This window comes from Bemisia tabaci, chromosome 4 (assembly GCF_918797505.1).
Source record: "Bemisia tabaci chromosome 4, PGI_BMITA_v3".
In the NCBI taxonomy this organism is placed as follows: Eukaryota; Metazoa; Arthropoda; class Insecta; order Hemiptera; family Aleyrodidae; genus Bemisia; species Bemisia tabaci.
Genome location: NC_092796.1, coordinates 36,832,754 through 36,855,466, shown reverse-complemented (window position 1 = coordinate 36,855,466; position 22,713 = coordinate 36,832,754). Strand labels below are relative to the sequence as shown.

Below are 22,713 nucleotides of genomic sequence, written 5' to 3'. Positions count from 1 at the left end.
AACGTACACCAGAGGAGCTTTAGCGCTAGTATCAAATTTCGAATATAAGTTACACTGCCCCCCATTTCATGACATTTATATTGATTTAATTTTAAATTGGTAGGAAATTGTGTTTAGTTTGACTTTACTGCAGCTGCATAGAAAATTCAACAATTTACAGCAGTTAAATTATCTAATTTTTTAGTTATCGCTAAAACTAAAATTCTTTAATCTCAGACTTCGATGCTAGCGCTCCTAGTGAGTAAGGTCTAAAGCTAAATTTAAAAAATCTGCAAAAGGCATCTTTCCTTCTGGGGGAGGTTTATTGTAATGATCCATGCAGTAGCAGTGTGTTTCCGTGTGAAATGTTCGAGTAAATATGGCGTCACAGCTCTCTTCCGCCAAAAAGTTTCGATCGAAAATTTTTCTATTTTACTGTCTCTTCCCATTTTAGTGCGTTTATTAGTGGTCTAGTTGATTAGAGTCAATAACTTACCACTGCGGGTCATAATAATTTATTCTACCTGTGTCATTTCATCCTCGTTTCCGTCATAAAAGTGCGCAGCTACAAGAGTGAACTTTTTGTTGATAGTGTGTTTATTTTTAATGCCCGTGTTTAACCGAAGATACCCCGCGTTCTTGACTCCAAGTGGCACATAAAGTTCTCCGCCTGAACTTTCAATACTACGAGAGATTTTAGCTGGCTACGCGATTCCCGACTGCCATTATATTCCCAAGTATATTCACATGACTGTTGTCATGAGTTGAGTTCTCATGGTCTGACCAAGTTCATTTGGTCTTCTTATTAATGTTGTTTGTGCTTATGTTGCTTTATCCGTGAATTTAAAACACTGAAACAATCTCACTGGTCACAATTTTCCAGCGCCTCTCGGTAATCTGAAGCGGCAAACCCCTTTGCCTACCTATCACTCTGTCACAAGTTGTTGCAACTCAGACGTAAGTTTACTTCACCTCTTTACCCACCTCTAAGATACATTTTTGTTAACTTTTGCACTGATATCTGTTTGATTATTCTGTGTAAATTCAGTTAATGGTAATGAGGACACTCTGCTGTTATTTTCGGTGACAGAAGTTGGTTAATGTAAACAATGATGACATGGAGGGGTCTACTCAGGAGCGAGCATTGATAATCTCATGAGAGTCGCCTTCAACTAGTAGTATCCTAAGCATTTATCAAGGGTAAAAGGAGCCTCCCCTCTTCTCCCTAAAATTCTTAGCTGACTATAATGAATGTATTTAACCACCTGGATTTTATTATGGATTATGTATTGGTCCCCGTCTTCTGAGAATACCTTCCTGTGTACGTTGCATGGAAATGAAAGCCAAGAGTATAAAGTAGATTTCATCTACTTATCGGCCCAAAATCCAACCAATTACGACATGATCGTACAGACTAATGTTCGTATTTTAAATGTACCCTCCTGTGGGGAGGGCTCCAAAAAGTTCCAGAAGTGACCTTCTAAGATATTCCTGTTTCAATGGAACTAAGTGGTATAATGTCTTACGGTTCAATCAAAACTGTATTCACACATCTGTCCAGCAAGAACCAAAAACATATTTTTCAGTCTGGATTGAGCAAAGCAAACACCCCTGAAGTAATATATGAATACAACTTACAATGACTGGATAAGATTCTGTCTAGAAGTAAGGAAAGCAAAGATGCAACAAAAGTCACTTTGCAAAGCAGCAACATTCAACCAATACCATCTACCCATACCTGGCCTTGGGTTTGAGGTTAAATGTTCGTAACTCCCGAAAACATACGGGATCGTATAGCGGAGGTCTTATAAAAGTTGATTTTTTTACTTGAGAAAGTGAATTTATTCTGGGCGTGGAATTTTCAGTTGAATATTTTGGCAAGTTTTATCGAAAGAAACAAATTTATTCGGCAGAATCACATTTTAAATTAAGGAAAAAAGTATTAAATGTATGTCACTATACGGAAAAAGGGAAGGTAACCGGGTAACGTATGCAACCCGCCAAACGTAGCCCGGCGGCTTCCCTTTGTTCTTGGGAGATATTACTCACACACTCTCACATGTATTCTCCAATGGCCAGGAATTCTAAGTAGGAATTGATTAAACAGAAGTTCACATGGAAATCATCAGACCAACTGTTGATTGATGTAGTTAAGCTTGATGCGACACTTGTTCATCTTTGGTTCATCTTCTTTTTTCCCCAGTCCCGAATGACATGACGTTTTTTTAGATCCACCTACTTAAAGCGGAGGTGCCTCACAAATCGCATCATCATGATCGCGAGGCCGCTCGCAGGAGAACTGGGGAAGGCTGTAAACATGTTTAAAAATTGGGGAAGACCCCCCCCTCCTTTCGTTTTTGGGGAAAAATATATGAAGCGCACTGTCAGCTGTGCCAGATGCCTTTCAAGCATGCTGATTTTGGGGGAAGGAAGCTATCAAGCAAGTTGTTGTATTTGCTGAAAGTCTTTCAAGCGTCCGCTCTTGGGGAAAGATACTTTTAAGCACGCTCTTTTTGGGGAAGGAAACTTATAAGCGTGCTGTTTTATATGCTAGAAGTCTTTTAAACAAGCTACTTTTGGGGGAGGAAGCTGTTAAGCGTTTTATGTTTTGTAGAGGCGCAATTATAGCACAACAGCAAATTTTGGGGAAGCCTAAGAACTCTCCGCATCCCTGGCTTGAAGTGAACCTATTTCACCTAACAGCACTTGTCCGTACCTATTCCTGGACTGTGAAATTTGCTCTAATGGAGGTTTAGATGAAACTAATGCTCATTTCTTTATGTTTTTACCACACTGTTGGAAATATTGCATATTAGCTGCGATATTTAGTTGAAGAACGCATCATTTTCTATGTTTTTACAAAACCGCTGAAAAAATCGTTTATTTGCCGCGATATTTGGGTGAATCACGCGTAATTTCTCATGTTTTCATTACATCGCTGGAAAAATCGAGTTTTTGTCCAACCATTGACAAGGAAACGCTTAATTTCTCACCACTTTACGAAACTGATCGAAGAATCGCGCATTTGCCGCGTTACGAAGGTAAAAATTGCATACAATTTCTTATGCTTTCACCAAAACGTTGGAAAAATCGTGTACTTACCTATATCTTGTATTAATAAGAAGAGAAAAACGTAGCCTTGCTACCTTTTTTTCCGTTTATTTTTTTCCTACAAGGCCTTTCGATTACACAGAATCATCATCAGGAAGTACACTAAATACCTACCTTTTGAAGGTGCCTCTATGAAGCTCTAAGCTCTATACTAGCTCCCTTTCTCTTGCCATTTTGGGAAAAAAGTCCCCGCTTTTCTTGAAAAAACTCCCCTAAAAGTTCCCGATAGTCCCCAATTTTGGTTCCTCATAACTGGTAGACATCCTGTTAACAAGGTCGCTGATTTTCGACACAAAGACTGTCTTTACACAAGACTTTGGTCATGGTCACATTTTTCTTGCAGTGTACGTGTAGTGTTTTTGTTTAAAAAGATCGGATTTTCTTCCGTCGCCGGAAATTTTGACGCAATATTTTCGCTCGTTTCATACCTCATTTTGAAAAAAATGAATTCAATAAACCCGGTCCGAGATTCTGAATCGTTACAATTCAGGGATACACTTTCACTCAAATTGTGGTAAAAACGGGACAGAGAGTCAAGGATAATGACGTGCAGTCCTCCCTTTGCGGCGATTTTAGCGGCGCGCCAGCCAGGGAGATCGCACGGGACGGGACCCGAGTAATTGCTGGAGTGTGGCGCGCCTTCAATCCGGCTGGCAGCAACATGCTTACACCCGTGGTCGAATAGTCGTATCACTGCGCCTGCCGTGAATGAGTTCAAATATCCATTCCTGCACGCGTAAGAGAGCGTTTTTAGCTCCGACTGCAACGTTGCAGACCTCAACTAATGTCTTATTTTTAATCATTCTTGTTACGAAAGGCAAGTACAGTTTTTCTAAAGAATTTCCGCGGATTTCCTTCGGTCGCCGGAAATTTTGACGCAATATTTTCGCTCGTTTCATACCTCATTTTGAAAAAAATGAATTTAATAAACCCGATCCGAGATTCTGAATCGTTACAATTCAGGGATACACTTTCACTCAAATTGTGGTAAAAACGGGACAGAGAGTCAAGGATAATGACGTGCAGTCCTCCCTTTGCGGCGATTTTAGCGGCGCGCCAGCCAGGGAGATCGCACGGGACGGGACCCGAGTAATTGCTGGAGTGTGGCGCGCCTTCAATCCGGCTGGCAGCAACATACTTACACCCGTGGTCGAATAGTCGTATCACTGCGCCTGCCGTGAATGAGTTCAAATATCCATTCCTGCACGCGTAAGAGAGCGTTTTTAGCTCCGACTGCAACGTTCCAGACCTCAACTAATGTCTTATTTTTAATCATTCTTGTTACGAAAGGCAAGTACAGTTTTTCTAAAGAATTTCCGCGGATTTCCTTCGGTCGCCGGAAATTTTGACGCAATATTTTCGCTCGTTTCATACCTCATTTTGAAAAAAATGAATTTAATAAACCCGATCCGAGATTCTGAATCGTTACAATTCAGGGATACACTTTCACTCAAATTGTGGTAAAAACGGGACAGAGAGTCAAGGATAATGACGTGCAGTCCTCCCTTTGCGGCGATTTTAGCGGCGCGCCAGCCAGGGAGATCGCACGGGACGGGACCCGAGTAATTGCTAGAGTGTGGCGCGCCTCAATCCGGCTGGCAGCAACATGCTCACACCGTGGTCGAATAGTCGTATCACTGCGCCTGCCGTGAATGAGTTCAAATATCCATTCCTGCACGCGTAAGAGAGCGTTTTTAGCTCCGACTGCAACGTTGCAGACCTCAACTAATGTCTTATTTTTAATCATTCTTGTTACGAAAGGCAAGTACAGTTTTTCTAAAGAATTTCCGCGGATTTCCTTCGGTCGCCGGAAATTTTGACGCAATATTTTCGCTCGTTTCATACCTCATTTTGAAAAAAATGAATTTAATAAACCCGATCCGAGATTCTGAATCGTTACAATTCAGGGATACACTTTCACTCAAATTGTGGTAAAAACGGGACAGAGAGTCAAGGATAATGACGTGCAGTCCTCCCTTTGCGGCGATTTTAGCGGCGCGCCAGCCAGGGAGATCGCACGGGACGGGACCGAGTAATTGCTGGAGTGTGGCGCGCCTTCAATCCGGCTGGCAGCAACATACTTACACCCGTGGTCGAATAGTCGTATCACTGCGCCTGCCGTGAATGAGTTCAAATATCCATTCCTGCACGCGTAAGAGAGCGTTTTTAGCTCCGACTGCAACGTTGCAGACCTCAACTAATGTCTTATTTTTAATCATTCTTGTTACGAAAGGCAAGTACAGTTTTTCTAAAGAATTTCCGCGGATTTCCTTCGGTCGCCGGAAATTTTGACGCAATATTTTCGCTCGTTTCATACCTCATTTTGAAAAAAATGAATTTAATAAACCCGATCCGAGATTCTGAATCGTTACAATTCAGGGATACACTTTCACTCAAATTGTGGTAAAAACGGGACAGAGAGTCAAGGATAATGACGTGCAGTCCTCCCTTTGCGGCGATTTTAGCGGCGCGCCAGCCAGGGAGATCGCACGGGACGGGACCCGAGTAATTGCTGGAGTGTGGCGCGCCTTCAATCCGGCTGGCAGCAACATACTTACACCCGTGGTCGAATAGTCGTATCACTGCGCCTGCCGTGAATGAGTTCAAATATCCATTCCTGCACGCGTAAGAGAGCGTTTTTAGCTCCGACTGCAACGTTCCAGACCTCAACTAATGTCTTATTTTTAATCATTCTTGTTACGAAAGGCAAGTACAGTTTTTCTAAAGAATTTCCGCGGATTTCCTTCTGTCGCCGGAAATTTTGACGCAATATTTTCGCTCGTTTCATACCTCATTTTGAAAAAAATGAATTTAATAAACCCGGTCCGAGATTCTGAATCGTTACAATTCAGGGATACACTTTCACTCAAATTGTGGTAAAAACGGGACAGAGAGTCAAGGATAATGACGTGCAGTCCTCCCTTTGCGGCGATTTTAGCGGCGCGCCAGCCAAGGAGATCGCACGGGACGGGACGCGAGTAATTGCTAGAGTATGGCGCGCCTCAATCCGGCTGGCAGCAACATGCTCACACCCGTGGTCGAATAGTCGTATCACTGCGCCTGCCGTGAATGAGTTCAAATATCCATTCCTGCACGCGTAAGAGAGCGTTTTTAGCTCCGACTGCAACGTTGCAGACCTCAACTAATGTCTTATTTTTAATCATTCTTGTTACGAAAGGCAAGTACAGTTTTTCTAAAGAATTTCCGCGGATTTCCTTCGGTCGCCGGAAATTTTGACGCAATATTTTCGCTCGTTTCATACCTCATTTTGAAAAAAATGAATTTAATAAACCCGATCCGAGATTCTGAATCGTTACAATTCAGGGATACACTTTCACTCAAATTGTGGTAAAAACGGGACAGAGAGTCAAGGATAATGACGTGCAGTCCTCCCTTTGCGGCGATTTTAGCGGCGCGCCAGCCAGGGAGATCGCACGGGACGGGACCCGAGTAATTGCTGGAGTGTGGCGCGCCTTCAATCCGGCTGGCAGCAACATACTTACACCCGTGGTCGAATAGTCGTATCACTGCGCCTGCCGTGAATGAGTTCAAATATCCATTCCTGCACGCGTAAGAGAGCGTTTTTAGCTCCGACTGCAACGTTCCAGACCTCAACTAATGTCTTATTTTTAATCATTCTTGTTACGAAAGGCAAGTACAGTTTTTCTAAAGAATTTCCGCGAATTTCCTTCGGTCGCCGGAAATTTTGACGCAATATTTTCGCTCGTTTCATACCTCATTTTGAAAAAAATGAATTTAATAAACCCGGTCCGAGATTCTGAATCGTTACAATTCAGGGATACACTTTCACTCAAATTGTGGTAAAAACGGGACAGAGAGTCAAGGATAATGACGTGCAGTCCTCCCTTTGCGGCGATTTTAGCGGCGCGCCAGCCAAGGAGATCGCACGGGACGGGACCCGAGTAATTGCTGGAGTATGGCGCGCCCTCAATCCGGCTGGCAGCAACATGCTCACACCCGTGGTCGAATAGTCGTATCACTGCGCCTGCCGTGAATGAGTTCAAATATCCATTCCTGCACGCGTAAGAGAGCGTTTTTAGCTCCGACTGCAACGTTGCAGACCTCAACTAATGTCTTATTTTTAATCATTCTTGTTACGAAAGGCAAGTACAGTTTTTCTAAAGAATTTCCGCGGATTTCCTTCGGTCGCCGGAAATTTTGACGCAATATTTTCGCTCGTTTCATACCTCATTTTGAAAAAAATGAATTTAATAAACCCGATCCGAGATTCTGAATCGTTACAATTCAGGGATACACTTTCACTCAAATTGTGGTAAAAACGGGACAGAGAGTCAAGGATAATGACGTGCAGTCCTCCCTTTGCGGCGATTTTAGCGGCGCGCCAGCCAGGGAGATCGCACGGGACGGGACCCGAGTAATTGCTGGAGTGTGGCGCGCCTTCAATCCGGCTGGCAGCAACATACTTACACCCGTGGTCGAATAGTCGTATCACTGCGCCTGCCGTGAATGAGTTCAAATATCCATTCCTGCACGCGTAAGAGAGCGTTTTTAGCTCCGACTGCAACGTTGCAGACCTCAACTAATGTCTTATTTTTAATCATTCTTGTTACGAAAGGCAAGTACAGTTTTTCTAAAGAATTTCCGCGGATTTCCTTCGGTCGCCGGAAATTTTGACGCAATATTTTCGCTCGTTTCATACCTCATTTTGAAAAAAATGAATTTAATAAACCCGATCCGAGATTCTGAATCGTTACAATTCAGGGATACACTTTCACTCAAATTGTGGTAAAAACGGGACAGAGAGTCAAGGATAATGACGTGCAGTCCTCCCTTTGCGGCGATTTTAGCGGCGCGCCAGCCAGGGAGATCGCACGGGACGGGACCCGAGTAATTGCTGGAGTGTGGCGCGCCTTCAATCCGGCTGGCAGCAACATACTTACACCCGTGGTCGAATAGTCGTATCACTGCGCCTGCCGTGAATGAGTTCAAATATCCATTCCTGCACGCGTAAGAGAGCGTTTTTAGCTCCGACTGCAACGTTGCAGACCTCAACTAATGTCTTATTTTTAATCATTCTTGTTACGAAAGGCAAGTACAGTTTTTCTAAAGAACTTCCGCGGATTTCCTTCGGTCGCCGGAAATTTTGACGCAATATTTTCGCTCGTTTCATACCTCATTTTGAAAAAAATGAATTTAATAAACCCGATCCGAGATTCTGAATCGTTACAATTCAGGGATACACTTTCACTCAAATTGTGGTAAAAACGGGACAGAGAGTCAAGGATAATGACGTGCAGTCCTCCCTTTGCGGCGATTTTAGCGGCGCGCCAGCCAGGGAGATCGCACGGGACGGGACCCGAGTAATTGCTGGAGTGTGGCGCGCCTTCAATCCGGCTGGCAGCAACATACTTACACCCGTGGTCGAATAGTCGTATCACTGCGCCTGCCGTGAATGAGTTCAAATATCCATTCCTGCACGCGTAAGAGAGCGTTTTTAGCTCCGACTGCAACGTTCCAGACCTCAACTAATGTCTTATTTTTAATCATTCTTGTTACGAAAGGCAAGTACAGTTTTTCTAAAGAATTTCCGCGGATTTCCTTCTGTCGCCGGAAATTTTGACGCAATATTTTCGCTCGTTTCATACCTCATTTTGAAAAAAATGAATTTAATAAACCGGTCCGAGATTCTGAATCGTTACAATTCAGGGATACACTTTCACTCAAATTGTGGTAAAAACGGGACAGAGAGTCAAGGATAATGACGTGCAGTCCTCCCTTTGCGGCGATTTTAGCGGCGCGCCAGCCAAGGAGATCGCACGGGACGGGACGCGAGTAATTGCTAGAGTATGGCGCGCCCTCAATCCGGCTGGCAGCAACATGCTCACACCCGTGGTCGAATAGTCGTATCACTGCGCCTGCCGTGAATGAGTTCAAATATCCATTCCTGCACGCGTAAGAGAGCGTTTTTAGCTCCGACTGCAACGTTGCAGACCTCAACTAATGTCTTATTTTTAATCATTCTTGTTACGAAAGGCAAGTACAGTTTTTCTAAAGAATTTCCGCGGATTTCCTTCGGTCGCCGGAAATTTTGACGCAATATTTTCGCTCGTTTCATACCTCATTTTGAAAAAAATGAATTTAATAAACCCGATCCGAGATTCTGAATCGTTACAATTCAGGGATACACTTTCACTCAAATTGTGGTAAAAACGGGACAGAGAGTCAAGGATAATGACGTGCAGTCCTCCCTTTGCGGCGATTTTAGCGGCGCGCCAGCCAAGGAGATCGCACGGGACGGGACGCGAGTAATTGCTAGAGTATGGCGCGCCCTCAATCCGGCTGGCAGCAACATGCTCACACCCGTGGTCGAATAGTCGTATCACTGCGCCTGCCGTGAATGAGTTCAAATATCCATTCCTGCACGCGTAAGAGAGCGTTTTTAGCTCCGACTGCAACGTTGCAGACCTTCAACTAATGTCTTATTTTTAATCATTCTTGTTACGAAAGGCAAGTACAGTTTTTCTAAAGAATTTCCGCGGATTTCCTTCGGTCGCCGGAAATTTTGACGCAATATTTTCGCTCGTTTCATACCTCATTTTGAAACAAATGAATTTAATAAACCCGGTCCGAGATTCTGAATCGTTACAATTCAGGGATACACTTTCACTCAAATTGTGGTAAAAACGGGACAGAGAGTCAAGATAATGACGTGCAGTCCTCCCTTTGCGGCGATTTTAGCGGCGCGCCAGCCAGGGAGATCGCACGGGACGGGACCCGAGTAATTGCTGGAGTGTGGCGCGCCTTCAATCCGGCTGGCAGCAACATGCTTACACCCGTGGTGGAATAGTTGTTACATGTGAATTGCTAAAGTTCGCGGCTACGTTTCTCCGTTTGCGATGTTGTATAGACTTCCATTTATACTTCATTTTTTTTTTTTAGGAAATCCGGTCAACGTAATTTCTTGGAAACTTCCATAATTTTTCTTTTAGCTATCAGTGGAATATTTCTTATGAGTTTCAAGCGATAAAGTTGACGTGTCCCATTGTCCCCCTTCGAAAAAGTAAATTAAGAGCGGAGATTTTGGAACACCGCGATGGAGATACGTTGTTTCACACTTTAGCCATTGAATTCAAGTTATTTCTCATGTTTTTTTCAGAATGCTAGACAAAATCACGTATTGCCGTATTGAGGTGATTTCGTATTTTTTTAAGTTTCCTTAACTAACTAAAAAACTACTGGAGAAAATCTCATATTATTTTAATGCTCACTGAAATTGATATGATAATGTTTTATCAATCGAACCTGATCAAAGCGGGTTGTGCACACACCAAAGCGCGCAATTTTTCAACTTTAGTATATGTAGGTACCCAAATAGCAGTGATCGCGACTAGTTGCGATTTGATCGGAGAATTTATCGCGAATTTCTCTTCGTTAATTTATTGCACTATAATCGGATGAAAATGCTCGATAAATTTCAATTTTATCGCATACATTTGCTATATAATCGCGATTTCATCGACTGCGACTTTTTGCAGTATTATCGAACAAGTCAATTTTATCGAACGCGATTTTAAAGAGAAAAAACCGGCGCTCCTCTGGCTGAGTATCTGCATCCCGAAAGTTGGAATGGAGTCAATGCAACTGGTGCGAAAAGAACGAAAGATCTGTGATCCCATGCCAGCTTCCCCGTTTGAGAATCTGCAGCTCAAGACTTTGAGTTCTGATTTCCAAGGATTTTTTCGCGCCCATGGAAAGATTTTCCATGTTGATCAAAGAAAGTAAAAAACGTGCCATAAATAATGGAGCCTATGCAACCCTCTCAAATTAATGACTCAAATGATAGCCGCGATTTTTAATTTTTTAAAGGATGACAGCGCATTTTTTGTATCTGAATTCAACCAGCATTGAAGAGTTACTGATGATAGTTAGACCTCCCTATGATCTATCTTCTTTTAATGCATGTTGAGTTGGTGTTGTATAATTTTCACCCAAAGATGCGTATTGGAAGTGCTTGTATATTTGTAGGTCAATGTAACAACAATGTGGTAAAATGGACCGTGGTAAGCAGAAAGGAACCAAGTCACATCTGCTATTGCCAAATCGAAGTGGGTGTCGAATGGGGGGGGGGGGGGGCGTTGGGGTGGTTGATTTGAGTGTTGAATTGGGTTGCCCTAGGTGTCTGAATGCATTCAATTCAACAAGTTAATATATTCTCTATCACCCTCAGTCAAAAGTCATTTATCGTATAATGGTATTTATTATTTTACAAGGTGGAGAAATGGTGCTGGGTCCACACCATTTCGCGGGGAAACAAAGCCAAGAAATTACAATTATTATTTTACTAGGTATCTTTGCCAGTAACTTCATCTCAGCTCATCTATATTTTTCTTATTGTTTTACAGATCTGTTCGCTCCGGTGATTGTTCCAATGGGAGATGCGAATTTCAGTCTTTTTTAAGTCAGCATAAAACCTTTTGATATGGTGAGCAGCACACATGAAATTTTTTTAGTATCTAAATTAAGTACATATTTGAATAAAAAAAGTTTGCAATGCTCTTTTATATGTCTAAAGCTGGAAAGTTTTACAGGGCAATGTGGTTCGTAAGTCTTGAAAGTCCGTTGGTAACAAAAAAATTGAATGCGTGTGATGGAACACCAAATCGTAAATCACAATAAAGTTTGACGAAAATGATATCTTACTCCAAATGCTATGAAGTCGAAGACATTGAATCACGTAGACCGTGCGTTCGGCTCGGTTTAGTACTGGCGGAGCGAGGCAAGTCTCTCGGAGCCCCATGATGGGCGGGCGGGGAAGGGGAGAGAGCGTGTGTCCCAAGCACTCGAAGAGGCAATGGAGAATTCATGCCCTTGCTCGGTTTTTCACGAATATCTCGTTTAGAGTCCATTTTCAGACAAAATTCCTAAGAAGAAAAGTTATAGAACACATAATTTTACACCCGATTAGCATTGTTTCATTGTTCCGAACTAATTATTAACTGAGGAAAAAAGCCTCACAATCCGACAAAAATTCACTGGAGCCGCCAAGAGCCGCTACTGCGCATGCGCAGATGTGCGCAACTGGGACACAAGAACTCATCGATGCGGGTCGGTGCCACCACTCATCACATGCGAATTTTTAAAAGTTGCCTCGCCTTCCGTAACACAGGATGCACGGTCTACGTGATTCAATGTCTTTGTATGAAGTGTAAAAAAGCTTTAACAAAATGAAACTTAAAACATCTAAAACTTAGTGAAAGAAATAGAGAGAAATGGAAGAGGAGTTCTCCAAAATTTCAAGAAAACTGAATTTAGAGGAAAACACAGAAAAGTTTGCTATCTGTCTTTGCATGCACAGTTTTAGAAACTTGAAACATTTTGGATCAATTTTTATGGCTAATCACAGATACACACCAACTATATTAACTAAAGTTTTTCCCTGGGAGTAGTCTTTTCCTTCGTAAGGGTAACATGCCCCTACAAAAGGTCATTCCATGTAGGCATGGCTGAGACACTGACTTTGTGAGTTACCCTCATTCCACATCATTTTAATTTTTGATTCATGTCATTCCGTTTCAGGATGATGAGAAAATTAAAAAAGAGGAAATTGGATCACCTCAAAGGACAGAGTTTCCAATCAAAGCTGAAAAGCAAACCGAGGAACATGGTATCAAAATCAAGTCGGAGGCTCTCAGCATTACAGAAATTGAAGTGTTAAATGCAAGTGATGCCTTGGGAAATGGAATCATTGCTGAAGAAATAACGTGTGTAACGGAGGATGTTCTGGTCAATGGTGTCAATGATGTAGCAATGAATGGTGTTGCACATCTGGATGCGCATCAGGCTCTTATAGGCGACGCGAAAGCCAGCCTCCTGGAATCATGCCACCTATCGGTAAATGGACACAGCGAGCATCTCATCAAAGAGGAAGTTTCTGATACTTCAAAACCAGACATCAAAAGTGTAAAAAAGAAGCTAGTTCTCGACCGGCCCGAAAAGTTGGTTATAAGTGACAGCAATGCTCCTGTTCGTGAAAAGAAACTCAATCACAAAACCTTCAATGGAGATCTCGAAAAAACAGAGGAAATTGCAGAATCGGCCAGTCAGACGTACACATCATCAGGAGTTCTGAAAGAAGTCAACCGAACCTCGCACTCAGTTCACCGAAGTAAAAGTGAGAATGAAAAATCCCGGAACCACCATAGGTCAGACTCGAGGAGCGACCGACACAAGTGCGTCAAGTGTTACAATAGGTCGAAAACCAAGCGCTGCAACATAGGTGTCCAGTGTCGAAGAGACAAAACTGTTGATAAGTATGTAAGAAAACTGGATGCAGTCACAAGCAAAGTTCCTTCCGAAAGTTGTTTTGTACCGAGGTTTCAACCGGTGCTACATCAAAGTCATGAATTTGCCCAACTTAAATATAGTCGATTTATGCAGATTGAGGTTCATCCCAATGGTGGAGCGAGTCTGATCCATATGTATCAAGAAGATTTGGATGCCTTGTCCAAGGATGAGCTGAAGGAATTAGCCCAAGAGTATTTCAAGGTAAGAAGTCAAATCTTAACTCTGTTTATTCTCTACTGTATCAAAGTATATTTCCAGCTTTCTCAAAGGAATTTTTAAATAAGTAGTGCTTCAGGACTGTAAGGTGTCTGCAAGTCTGGAAAACTGAGTGTTGTCAGGGAATTTCATCAGGTCAGGGAAAAGTCAGAGAATTTTATGAAAAAATTGGGTATCGGGTTTGATTCTTTGAAAAATAAAAATGAAAGAAAGGGGGAAAAATCGATTTTTGAAAAATCCTGAAACTTGAACTCTGTAACAAACATAAGCGGTGTCAAACTGAGTTACAGACGGATTTAGGGTTAAATTCTCCAAGTTATACTTTGAGTGGTAAGTAGAGGAGTGATTTTCATGACGGAATTGCTATCTTAATTCATTTAATGATTTATACCTGAAGTGAAAAAGATCCACATATTTTTGGCATTTGCTGTGAAATCGATACCAAACATTTTTCATTTTCTGTTTCACTCATAAAAAGCGTCAAGAAAAGTAATGGAATTTGGATTATTTTGGTCAGAAAACGTGAAAAACATGGAATTTTATCCAGCCGAGTCTGTAAATCTACTTCAGTGCTCCATTTCTTTTTGCAAAGTACACCCTGAGACTAATCTCATTTGCAACAATTTTTTATATACATGTATATGTTTATATTGAATTCATCTAAATACATACCCTAAAATTGTGAGGCCGTGAAATTAAAGTTAGTAGCAACTTGACTGGAACGTTACTGTGCTACTTACCAAAAAAAATAAAACAGGGTTATCATTGATATGAGTTAGTCTCTTTCTGGTGACAGTTAATTTTATGTTTTGTCCCATTTTGTTTGCAGGTTGTTTTCGGAGAAAATAAAGATGGTTACTCTCATCACGTCATGGGTATCGTTCATAACGCTGCTCGCTACTTACCAGATCTCTTGGATTATATGGCCGATCACTATCCGTCTTTGGTTGTGAAGAACAGTGTCCTTGGTCGAAACTCAGACATAGAGACAACATCCATGGCCCAATACCGAGAACAGGTAAATCTGATGTATGATACGTAATCTAATCATCTGCTGTTGTTATGATCAGATGTAAAGTTTGATTCAAACCGTTTTAGGTCTTGAAAATTGCTCAAAGCCAAATGCTTTTAGGCAATATTTCATCAATTATACAATATTATTATGCTCATGAAATTACTGTTTTTCACGGTTGCACCAAGTTGCAAAAAAGTGTAAATTGTACTAATTAAACAGGTTTGTTCTATGCGCTCTCTATTTCTATACTTCGCCAAAACTTTTGCTTTAATCTGTCTGCAGGGGCCCTTGTTCGGAATAAGAGGAAATTCTGAATAACCATGATAAATTCCCCCCCCCCCCTTTTTATTCAAAGCTCATGAAAATTCCCTGTGAAGTTTTGGCATCTACAGGATGCTCACAGCAGGGACTCCCTGCTTTAAAAATAAAATGGATTTTTAAAATTGGTACAACATATTGGAAAACATATGAATATTTGTGGAAAGGTGCGGAAGTGCGGACACACAAAATTTCTGCACTAAATTTTGTAAATCTTGCCTCTAAAGCATGCAAATTTCGAAGGAATTTTTGTGGATGTGAAGGAAAAGCAATATACAGGAAGGGATTTTTTTATTATCAGATTCGTAAGAGTATCCATATCCTGGAAAAATTTGAAAAAAGGAAACAATCTCTTAAAATATTTTTTATACTATTTAATAAAATTCCCCTTCGGTACCGCTTTTTTTCTCAGTTTGTTTGACTTGATTCAGGCCTTTGGCTGAGGAATGTTTTGGTATAATTTTTTAGCCGTCATGTCAATGAGATGAAAACGTATGTGACCGTTTTGGGCTCTTTTCAACAATTTTTCTTGTCATTTTTTCTCCCAGGTTGTGAAGAACTATGCAAACGGCACTGTTCGGTATGGTCCTCTACATCAAGTAAGCCTGGTTGGAACAGTTTATGAGGAAGTAGGAGGATATTTCCCTGATCTCTTAAATAGACTCGAACAAAATGAATTTTTAGATATGGTAAGATCATTATTTCGATTGTAGAAGCTTCTTCAAAAGACCACTTTTACTCTTCATCAAGTCAACCTTTTAGATAGGAGTTTAGAACTTTAGCGCAAGGAGCATAACTAAAAAATTGGGAGTAGAAAGAGCACTATCACACTTAACTATTATGTGTAAATTAAAACTTCGATGTAATTAAGTAGGATCCAGTGAAAATCGATTATAACAGCATCTGATATAACGACCTATCGGGCACAACGATGCAATTTGACAGATGGCTAAACTCCCTTTTGACCAATGTATTTACGTTTTGTTTTATGACATCGCATATAGTGACATATCAGCCTTAGCGACAGACTTTACTCCAAATTTCAGGCTTGGCTATTGACTACAATGACCTGAGCATCGCTCAGGAGGCCATCGTAACTTATGCAGATACAACGGACGAGCAAATTGTCATAGAGGTGCTTGTAGGTGAAACTGATGTAGATAGCATCTTAGAGGCTGATGTAGAGTAGATTTCTTGTCCAAAGGCTCTAAAGGATTTCCAAACTGTGTAAAAGTTTTTGTTGCTCCATGAAGAGTGGACCAATTTGAATATTGTGAACTCACTTAATTCCACACATCGATCGCTACAGAAGGCTGACATAAACACATCATTTGAGCAAAAGAAAATTACTGATTACTCCGTTTTTAGTTAGTAGTTCTTTTTATTTGAATTAAACAGGGGTGATTTTTCATGTTCATAACTCAAAATTAAAATATAGTGTTAAAAATAGTGGTGTTTCTTCTCCTACAAATTAGGGAACCTCATCTTCATACCCTAGCACCAGCACAGCTTTACTCTTTCCATTCTATTTGAGATGTATGCGTACAGATGTAACTATCTGTTATAACAACTATCCGCTATAGCGACCAAAAAAGGCCAGTCCCTTCAAGGTTGTAATATTTTATTTCCTTTGTAGTCGGAGAGGACTTTAAAAATCCGTAAGCCTGTTTTATTTTCTTCAAAGAAACTAATCAAAACGTTTTCTTGCAAGTTTTAAGTCTTTTTTTTTGAAGGAGTAAAAAAAATACAAAGTTAATTTTGATAGAGTTTGTTAGCTTTTTTTTGAAAAATGGAACATGAGCAGAGATTTACAAAGTTAAAAGAAGACATCTTCATGTAGAATCTTGTTTGGTTTTTATTTAATTTTTGGTTTTTTTTTTCTCTTTTCAGACAATGCCTTGGGGATCTCTGTCAGCTGTTACTATGGAGACCCCTCAAGAATCTAACGATGGTCCAATTCTATGGATTAGACCTGGCGAACAACTAGTTCCTACTGCTGATATGAATAAATCTCCAATGAAAAGGAGAAGGTAAGTCTATTTTACGGAGTTTTTGTATGTCCTTGCGTGGTTTTTCCCCTGATTGTGAACAATGCTTTGTGCACTTGGTGAACGATCAGTGCAATAGGAAGCAACAACACCCAAAATCTTGAATTTTTTTTTTTTTTTTTTTTTTTTTTTTTTTTTTTTTGTGTAGCATCAGTAAGTTCGTTGTTTTCCACCAGACACAACAAGCACCCTAGAAAATACTTAAAAAATGTTTAGTTTTTTCTTTCAGAAGTATTTCTTTCTCCTCCTACTTCAAATACATTGATTACCGTATTCAGAGTGTCCACTGTACAAAAAAGTATGAATACACTGAAAAAGCGCGGATTTTGACAAGTCCGCATAGCAGTGCAGAAAATGCAAGGATTTTTGAGGAAAAGGTATGGATATGCAGGATTTACATGATGAGCTTTAAGTAATTGCCTCAATGTTCACAAAAAAAAAAAAAAAAAAAAAAAAAAAAAAAAATACTAATAAAAAAACTAAAAAAAAACTAAAAAATAAAATCCTACAAAAATTAATAATTAAATACTAAAATTAAAAATTGTATTTGAAATGAATAAATAAATATCGTAGCCATTACATAGTATGTTTTCTTTGCTAAACATTGAGGATCATTGGAAGCACCAAAGTAAACTATGTGTGTTAAATTTTGAAAAGAATCCACTTGCTGGTCTGAGAAAAAAATACTGTCCTGCCCTGAGTTAAAAATGCGTGTAAGCTAAGGGGCAAAGAAGTTAGAGGTAGAAAGAAGTTATAGAGAAAGCAAAAAATTTAAATGACAAGGTACTAGTAGACACCCTGCATGTTGTACAAATAAGGGGTTTCATGAAAGAATTGACCAGTGCCACCTAATTTCTTTACTAAGACCAAAATGCACGTAAAAAACCAAACCTAAATCTTGATGGAATTCCAATTTTTTCAGAACGGGTATAAATGAATTACGGAACTTACAGTATTTACCGCGGCTGTCTGAAGCTAGAGAATACATGTTCGAGGATAGAACACGAGCTCATGCTGATCATGTGGGTCATGGCTTAGATCGGCAAACAACAGCAGCAGTTGGTGAGTTTAACTCAGCATTTTCTTGTTTTATTATTTGTGTCTAATATGTAAAGCACTCAAATTTAAGCGCTGAAAACTTATCAGTCCAGAATGGGGTAGTCGCGTGAAATCTTCATATTCAGTCTCCCAAACTTTGAGATGTGCTAAGTGTTAAATTATTTTTTCAAAATTACCCCAGTCTAGAGAACTTGGTCTCGTCTTCTTTTTTGTTTTTTTCAATCAATAATTGTTTAAGATATTACTAGAAAAATACAGGAAAGAGCTTAAAACGATGATTCATTTGCATTTGAATTTTCAGGAGTTCTGAAAGCAATTCATGGTGGAGAACCTTATGAATACAATCGAATAACCAAAGATGTTGTTGCGTTCAATGCTGCCGACTTCAATGAGCTTGTTGAAAAACTTCAACTTGATCTTCACGAACCTCCAATATCACAGGTGAGTCAAACATAGTTAAATTAAGTTAATTTTAAGGTTCTTAAAAAATGAAATAGTCGAGCAATATTTTAAAAAATCGTAGCCGTTAACAGAAAAAGGAACTTTAGTATAGGTGTGTCATGTCAATTTTTAGAAAGTTATCAAAAAAACTCTGCTCCATGCACATCACTTTGACAGGCTTGGCTACGCCATCAGAGCCCACCAAATATATCATTTTAAACTGGTCTCATTGTTGCCATTTTCAAAAGGGGGTTTTTCTTTGCCTTTTAGGATTTTAAAATATCTGCAAAAAATTCCCAGAAGCTCAGTTCACCCCTCACTTTCATCAAATAAATTTAAAAAAAATGGGTGCCACTGACCCATTTTAAGATTAAACTGTAACTATATCCTTTCTGGGCAAAAATTAATTAATTCCACATCTTGATCTTATTGATAATAATAAGCGTCAATTGAAAACTCAAATTTTGATATTTAATTCACCGCAATGGGAATCGCTCTTCTGGTAAGATTAACCTTGGAACTACAAGGTCCCTTTTCCCATGGATGGTTACACGTGTTTAAGGAAAACCTTGAATTTTTTCTTCTCCTTCTAATTTTTTTTGTTTTTTTTGTTTCCCCATATTTTTGACAACAGAAGCAAATGGTGAGGTTAGCCTCCTACATTTTTTTTTGTTTTTTAGAACTTAGGGGGCCGCTCATCAAATATAGTGTTTTCATATCATCTTCAAGAAGAAAAAAACTTGAGTGCAGTGTGTTACTTGTGAAAATTGCCTGTCTAAAAAAAATAGTAAAGTCATCAGACACCGCCCATGACGAGTCTTGCCAAAACGAAACCAACTTTTGAGGTTCATGTTATTCTCAGCAGCCCAGTCACGGGATGTTTGTTATTTAATATGTGAATTGATTGAGTTCAAGAATATCCCTTAATCGTGTGTTGAATTTATGCAGTGTGTGCAATGGATTGAAGATGCAAAACTGAATCAACTGCGGCGCGAGGGTATCAAGTACGCCAGAATCAATTTGCATGATAATGACATATACTTTTTGCCTCGAAATATCATTCATCAATTCCGCACAGTTTCTGCCGTAACAAGCATAGGTGAGTTCCCTTCAATGATCTTACATAAAGTTGAATCTTCATCATGTAGTTTATGAGCAAACCTCTCTAGGCTCATGGGATCAAGGGGTGCCATTTTTATTTTTATTTTCTGCGTGAAAAGTTAGTGTTGGTGGGATCACCACACAACTTTTTTTGATCACTCAAGCAAGAGTCCAGAAAGTTTCAAATCGCAGAATTTTTAGAGCCATCATCAAATCTACAACAAAACTGGTAATTAATTAAAATTTACGTAATCATCTCAATACAGTGCATAAATTGGAGCCCACTCAAAGTGAAAAATTTGTTCCAACAGAAATTACTAATGATCCGCAGCTTTGCAATGGTAAATGTACATACTTACAGGGATGCAAAAACATCTTGACCATAGGCTGCTTTTGATTATTTGAGTATGATAATAGAGAGGCCCTGAAAGTGGCTAAATCGCATTTTTTTTTGCATATTCAAGGTAAAAATCAGGTAGTTTTTTTTCTTTTTGAAAAATTGCAGCAATAAACATACATGCTTAAAGCCATCGAAAGGTCATTACTTTGAAATATTCGATGAACAAGGAGTTGGTACAATGAGAAGGCCATTTTGAAAAATTGAAAGGCCCAAAACCTTCTGCATCAGTCCCTGCATATTTAAATAAAGCTGCTCATTACAAAATTAATCCTAATTAAAAGTGGAAAGTGATAACTTTGACAGAAAATTTGTTCCAAGAAGAGAAAAAAGGCAGTAATGATTGTTAAAACCAAGTACTCTGTGCCTTAATGTCCCAAGCATTCTGAGTTCCCTATCATTCCCATAATACCAAGAAAAGCAAGAAGCACATTGCATCTTTAAGTAGTTCTTAGTTTTTGAAAAAGTTGTCAATATTATTTGAAAGTAATTTTTGATGGTTTACAGAAAGAAGAAAATTTTCAGACAATTTGATAAAAATCAAGTATGATTATATGATTAAAGCAATAAATTGCGTTATCATATTATCTGCGATTTAAATAAGCTTTATTTTATTAAAGTATTACTGTTTTTTTTTTTCTTTTTTTTTCTTTCAATTGGTAAACTCGAACACGTACCTGTTTATGATGGAAAATATTTCTCTATCACAAGAAATTCCATGTTAAATGAAATTTTTTCTCTGCTATTATTAATAAACAGAGTGTTTTGTTCTTAGTTGCTCTTTATCGTTACTTATTTTTGTGTTTATAGCATGGCATGTGCGCCTGAAGCAGTACTACCCTGATGAGCCACAAGCAAACGGCGTTAAGAACCAAAGAGTCATCACTTCTCAAATGTACAAAGAACTCGCTCCTGAAGCCAACAATTTGAAGAAAACTGCTGGACTAGAATCTTCAAGCAAGAAGCGAAAACACTCCGAAGATGAAACCTGTGAACGGAAGAAACCCAACTTGGAAGATAGGCCGAAGAAAGACGAGAAATCCCCAAAAGTCAATGGTGACATTCATCATCAAACACCAAAAAAGCACTGCTCCAGTAGCGGCCATAGTACACCTAAGAAAGAACATAGGGATAAAGAAAGGGATCATTCATCCAGGAAAGATGACAGGAAGCATAAAGAGCGGGACAAAGATTCCAAGAAAAGCTCGGGATCGGAAGGCGAAAAAAAGGAACGCCATGTAGATAGAAAAGAGCACCAAAGTGATAAAGACAAGCGTCGCAGTTCAGACAGTGATCGTGACAAGAAAGATCAGCGTCACCGAGATGGCAAGGACAAGCATCGGAGACACAGCTCAGAATCAAAGAGAGACAAAGACAGATTGAGTGCCCACCACCGAGACAAAAGTTCGAATAATCATAGACACCACAGCTCTAAATCTGAGAGGAGAGATGGTGAAAAGAAGGATTCAGAAAGACGGGACAGGAAGTATGATGAATCAAAGAAACATCGGAGAGATGAGTCAAAAAGCCAAGGAGCTTGTAGCGAAAAGAAGAAACGCCCAGATTCTCTTGTGAACAATTTTGTCTCTTCTTCGGAAAATCTGGAAGTTATTGAAACAGAAGTGGTCACAGACTTACCTGCCGGATTGGATAATTTGGATCCTCTCCATAAAACTGAGAATGAAGTAGTTAAACTTTCCAGTCACCTAGAGAAGTCAGTCGAAGTGAATTCTGTCAAAACAGCTAAGCCTTCGACAACCCCCTCAAAAAACGAAAGCTTTCCACACATTGTCACAGGGACTCAAAAGGGGAGGGACATCAATGATAATTCATAAAGAGTCAGGACCTTATTTCCACTCCATTTTAGTTTCTTTCCTATTCTCATAGATTATAGATCTGTTGGATCTCTGTATAGAGAGGTCTGTTCTAAGTTAGTTTCTTGATTTTGACGCAGGAAGAATAAGTTTCCCCATGCTAGGTTGAATTCTCCAGTCAACGGAGAGTTTTTATTCTATCATGTTGAGACATACTCAAAAAAGAATGGAGGGTGAGAAGTGAGTGTCCAGGGGGTAGCCAAATTGCCTGATTCCAAAAGTTTGAAATCTGGAAAGGTAGCAGAATTTTCTCCCTGACTGTGGAAATTTTTCAAATGTCACCAGATTTCTCAAGTGTGCTTTGCAAATGGATCTTTTTGTGATGAAGGGCCAAAAAAGGTAGTCTTCGAGCAAGTGCTCAGTGATTGCGGAAGAAAGAAACCCTCTGAAAGTGACCGGAATTTCTAAAGTGAATTACTGAGAAAATTTTCCTTTTAGGAAATTATTGACCCCTGATTATATCTTCAGAGTGTAGCTGGAACGATCTCTTGAATTGTGTAATCAAAAAAGGAAAATAACTAGTTTGAAAAGTGACTTAAATTCTTTTATCTCAGGCTCCCGCCAATTTTTTTATCGTGATACTCTTCTCTTTTTTTTCTTTTTTTTTCGCTTCATTAATTTAAGCAGTAGGAATTTTTATCAAACCGGTGCTTTCCCTAATCCATGTTTTCAGTTTACGATGCTTTCAAAGATGTGCACAGGAATCAAAGTAGGATGCCATGTGTTTTATCCAGGCTGTTTGAAATGAAAGTTTATGAACAAATTTTCTACTCCACTTTGCCATTTTAGCCTTGTTCTTGTGTTGAATTTTAGCAAGAGGAAGCTCCT

The 22,713-nt window shown here is 39.7% G+C and overlaps 1 protein-coding gene across 1 annotated transcript; it reads left to right on the top strand.

Moving 5' to 3' along the window:
* The first annotated feature begins 314 nt into the window (after window positions 1-314).
* On the top strand, window positions 315-21,895 carry LOC109031506 (uncharacterized). The gene is made up of 10 exons (XM_019043053.2): window positions 315-936; window positions 11,475-11,554; window positions 12,649-13,617; window positions 14,462-14,650; window positions 15,514-15,654; window positions 16,856-16,995; window positions 17,936-18,075; window positions 18,374-18,513; window positions 19,462-19,612; window positions 20,822-21,895. Exons 2-10 carry the CDS (start codon window positions 11,552-11,554, stop codon window positions 21,844-21,846), a joined length of 2,898 nt encoding a protein of 965 aa, XP_018898598.1. The 5' UTR covers window positions 315-936; window positions 11,475-11,551; the 3' UTR covers window positions 21,847-21,895.
* Window positions 21,896-22,713: the final 818 nt, after the last annotated feature.

Bases quoted from the DNA above. Each gene is read 5' to 3' on its own strand.
- LOC109031506 (XM_019043053.2), top strand. The intron at 18,514-19,461 runs GTGAGTCAAACA...GAATTTATGCAG, and splicing joins ACGAACCTCCAATATCACAG to TGTGTGCAATGGATTGAAGA. The intron at 19,613-20,821 runs GTGAGTTCCCTT...TTGTGTTTATAG, and splicing joins TTCTGCCGTAACAAGCATAG to CATGGCATGTGCGCCTGAAG.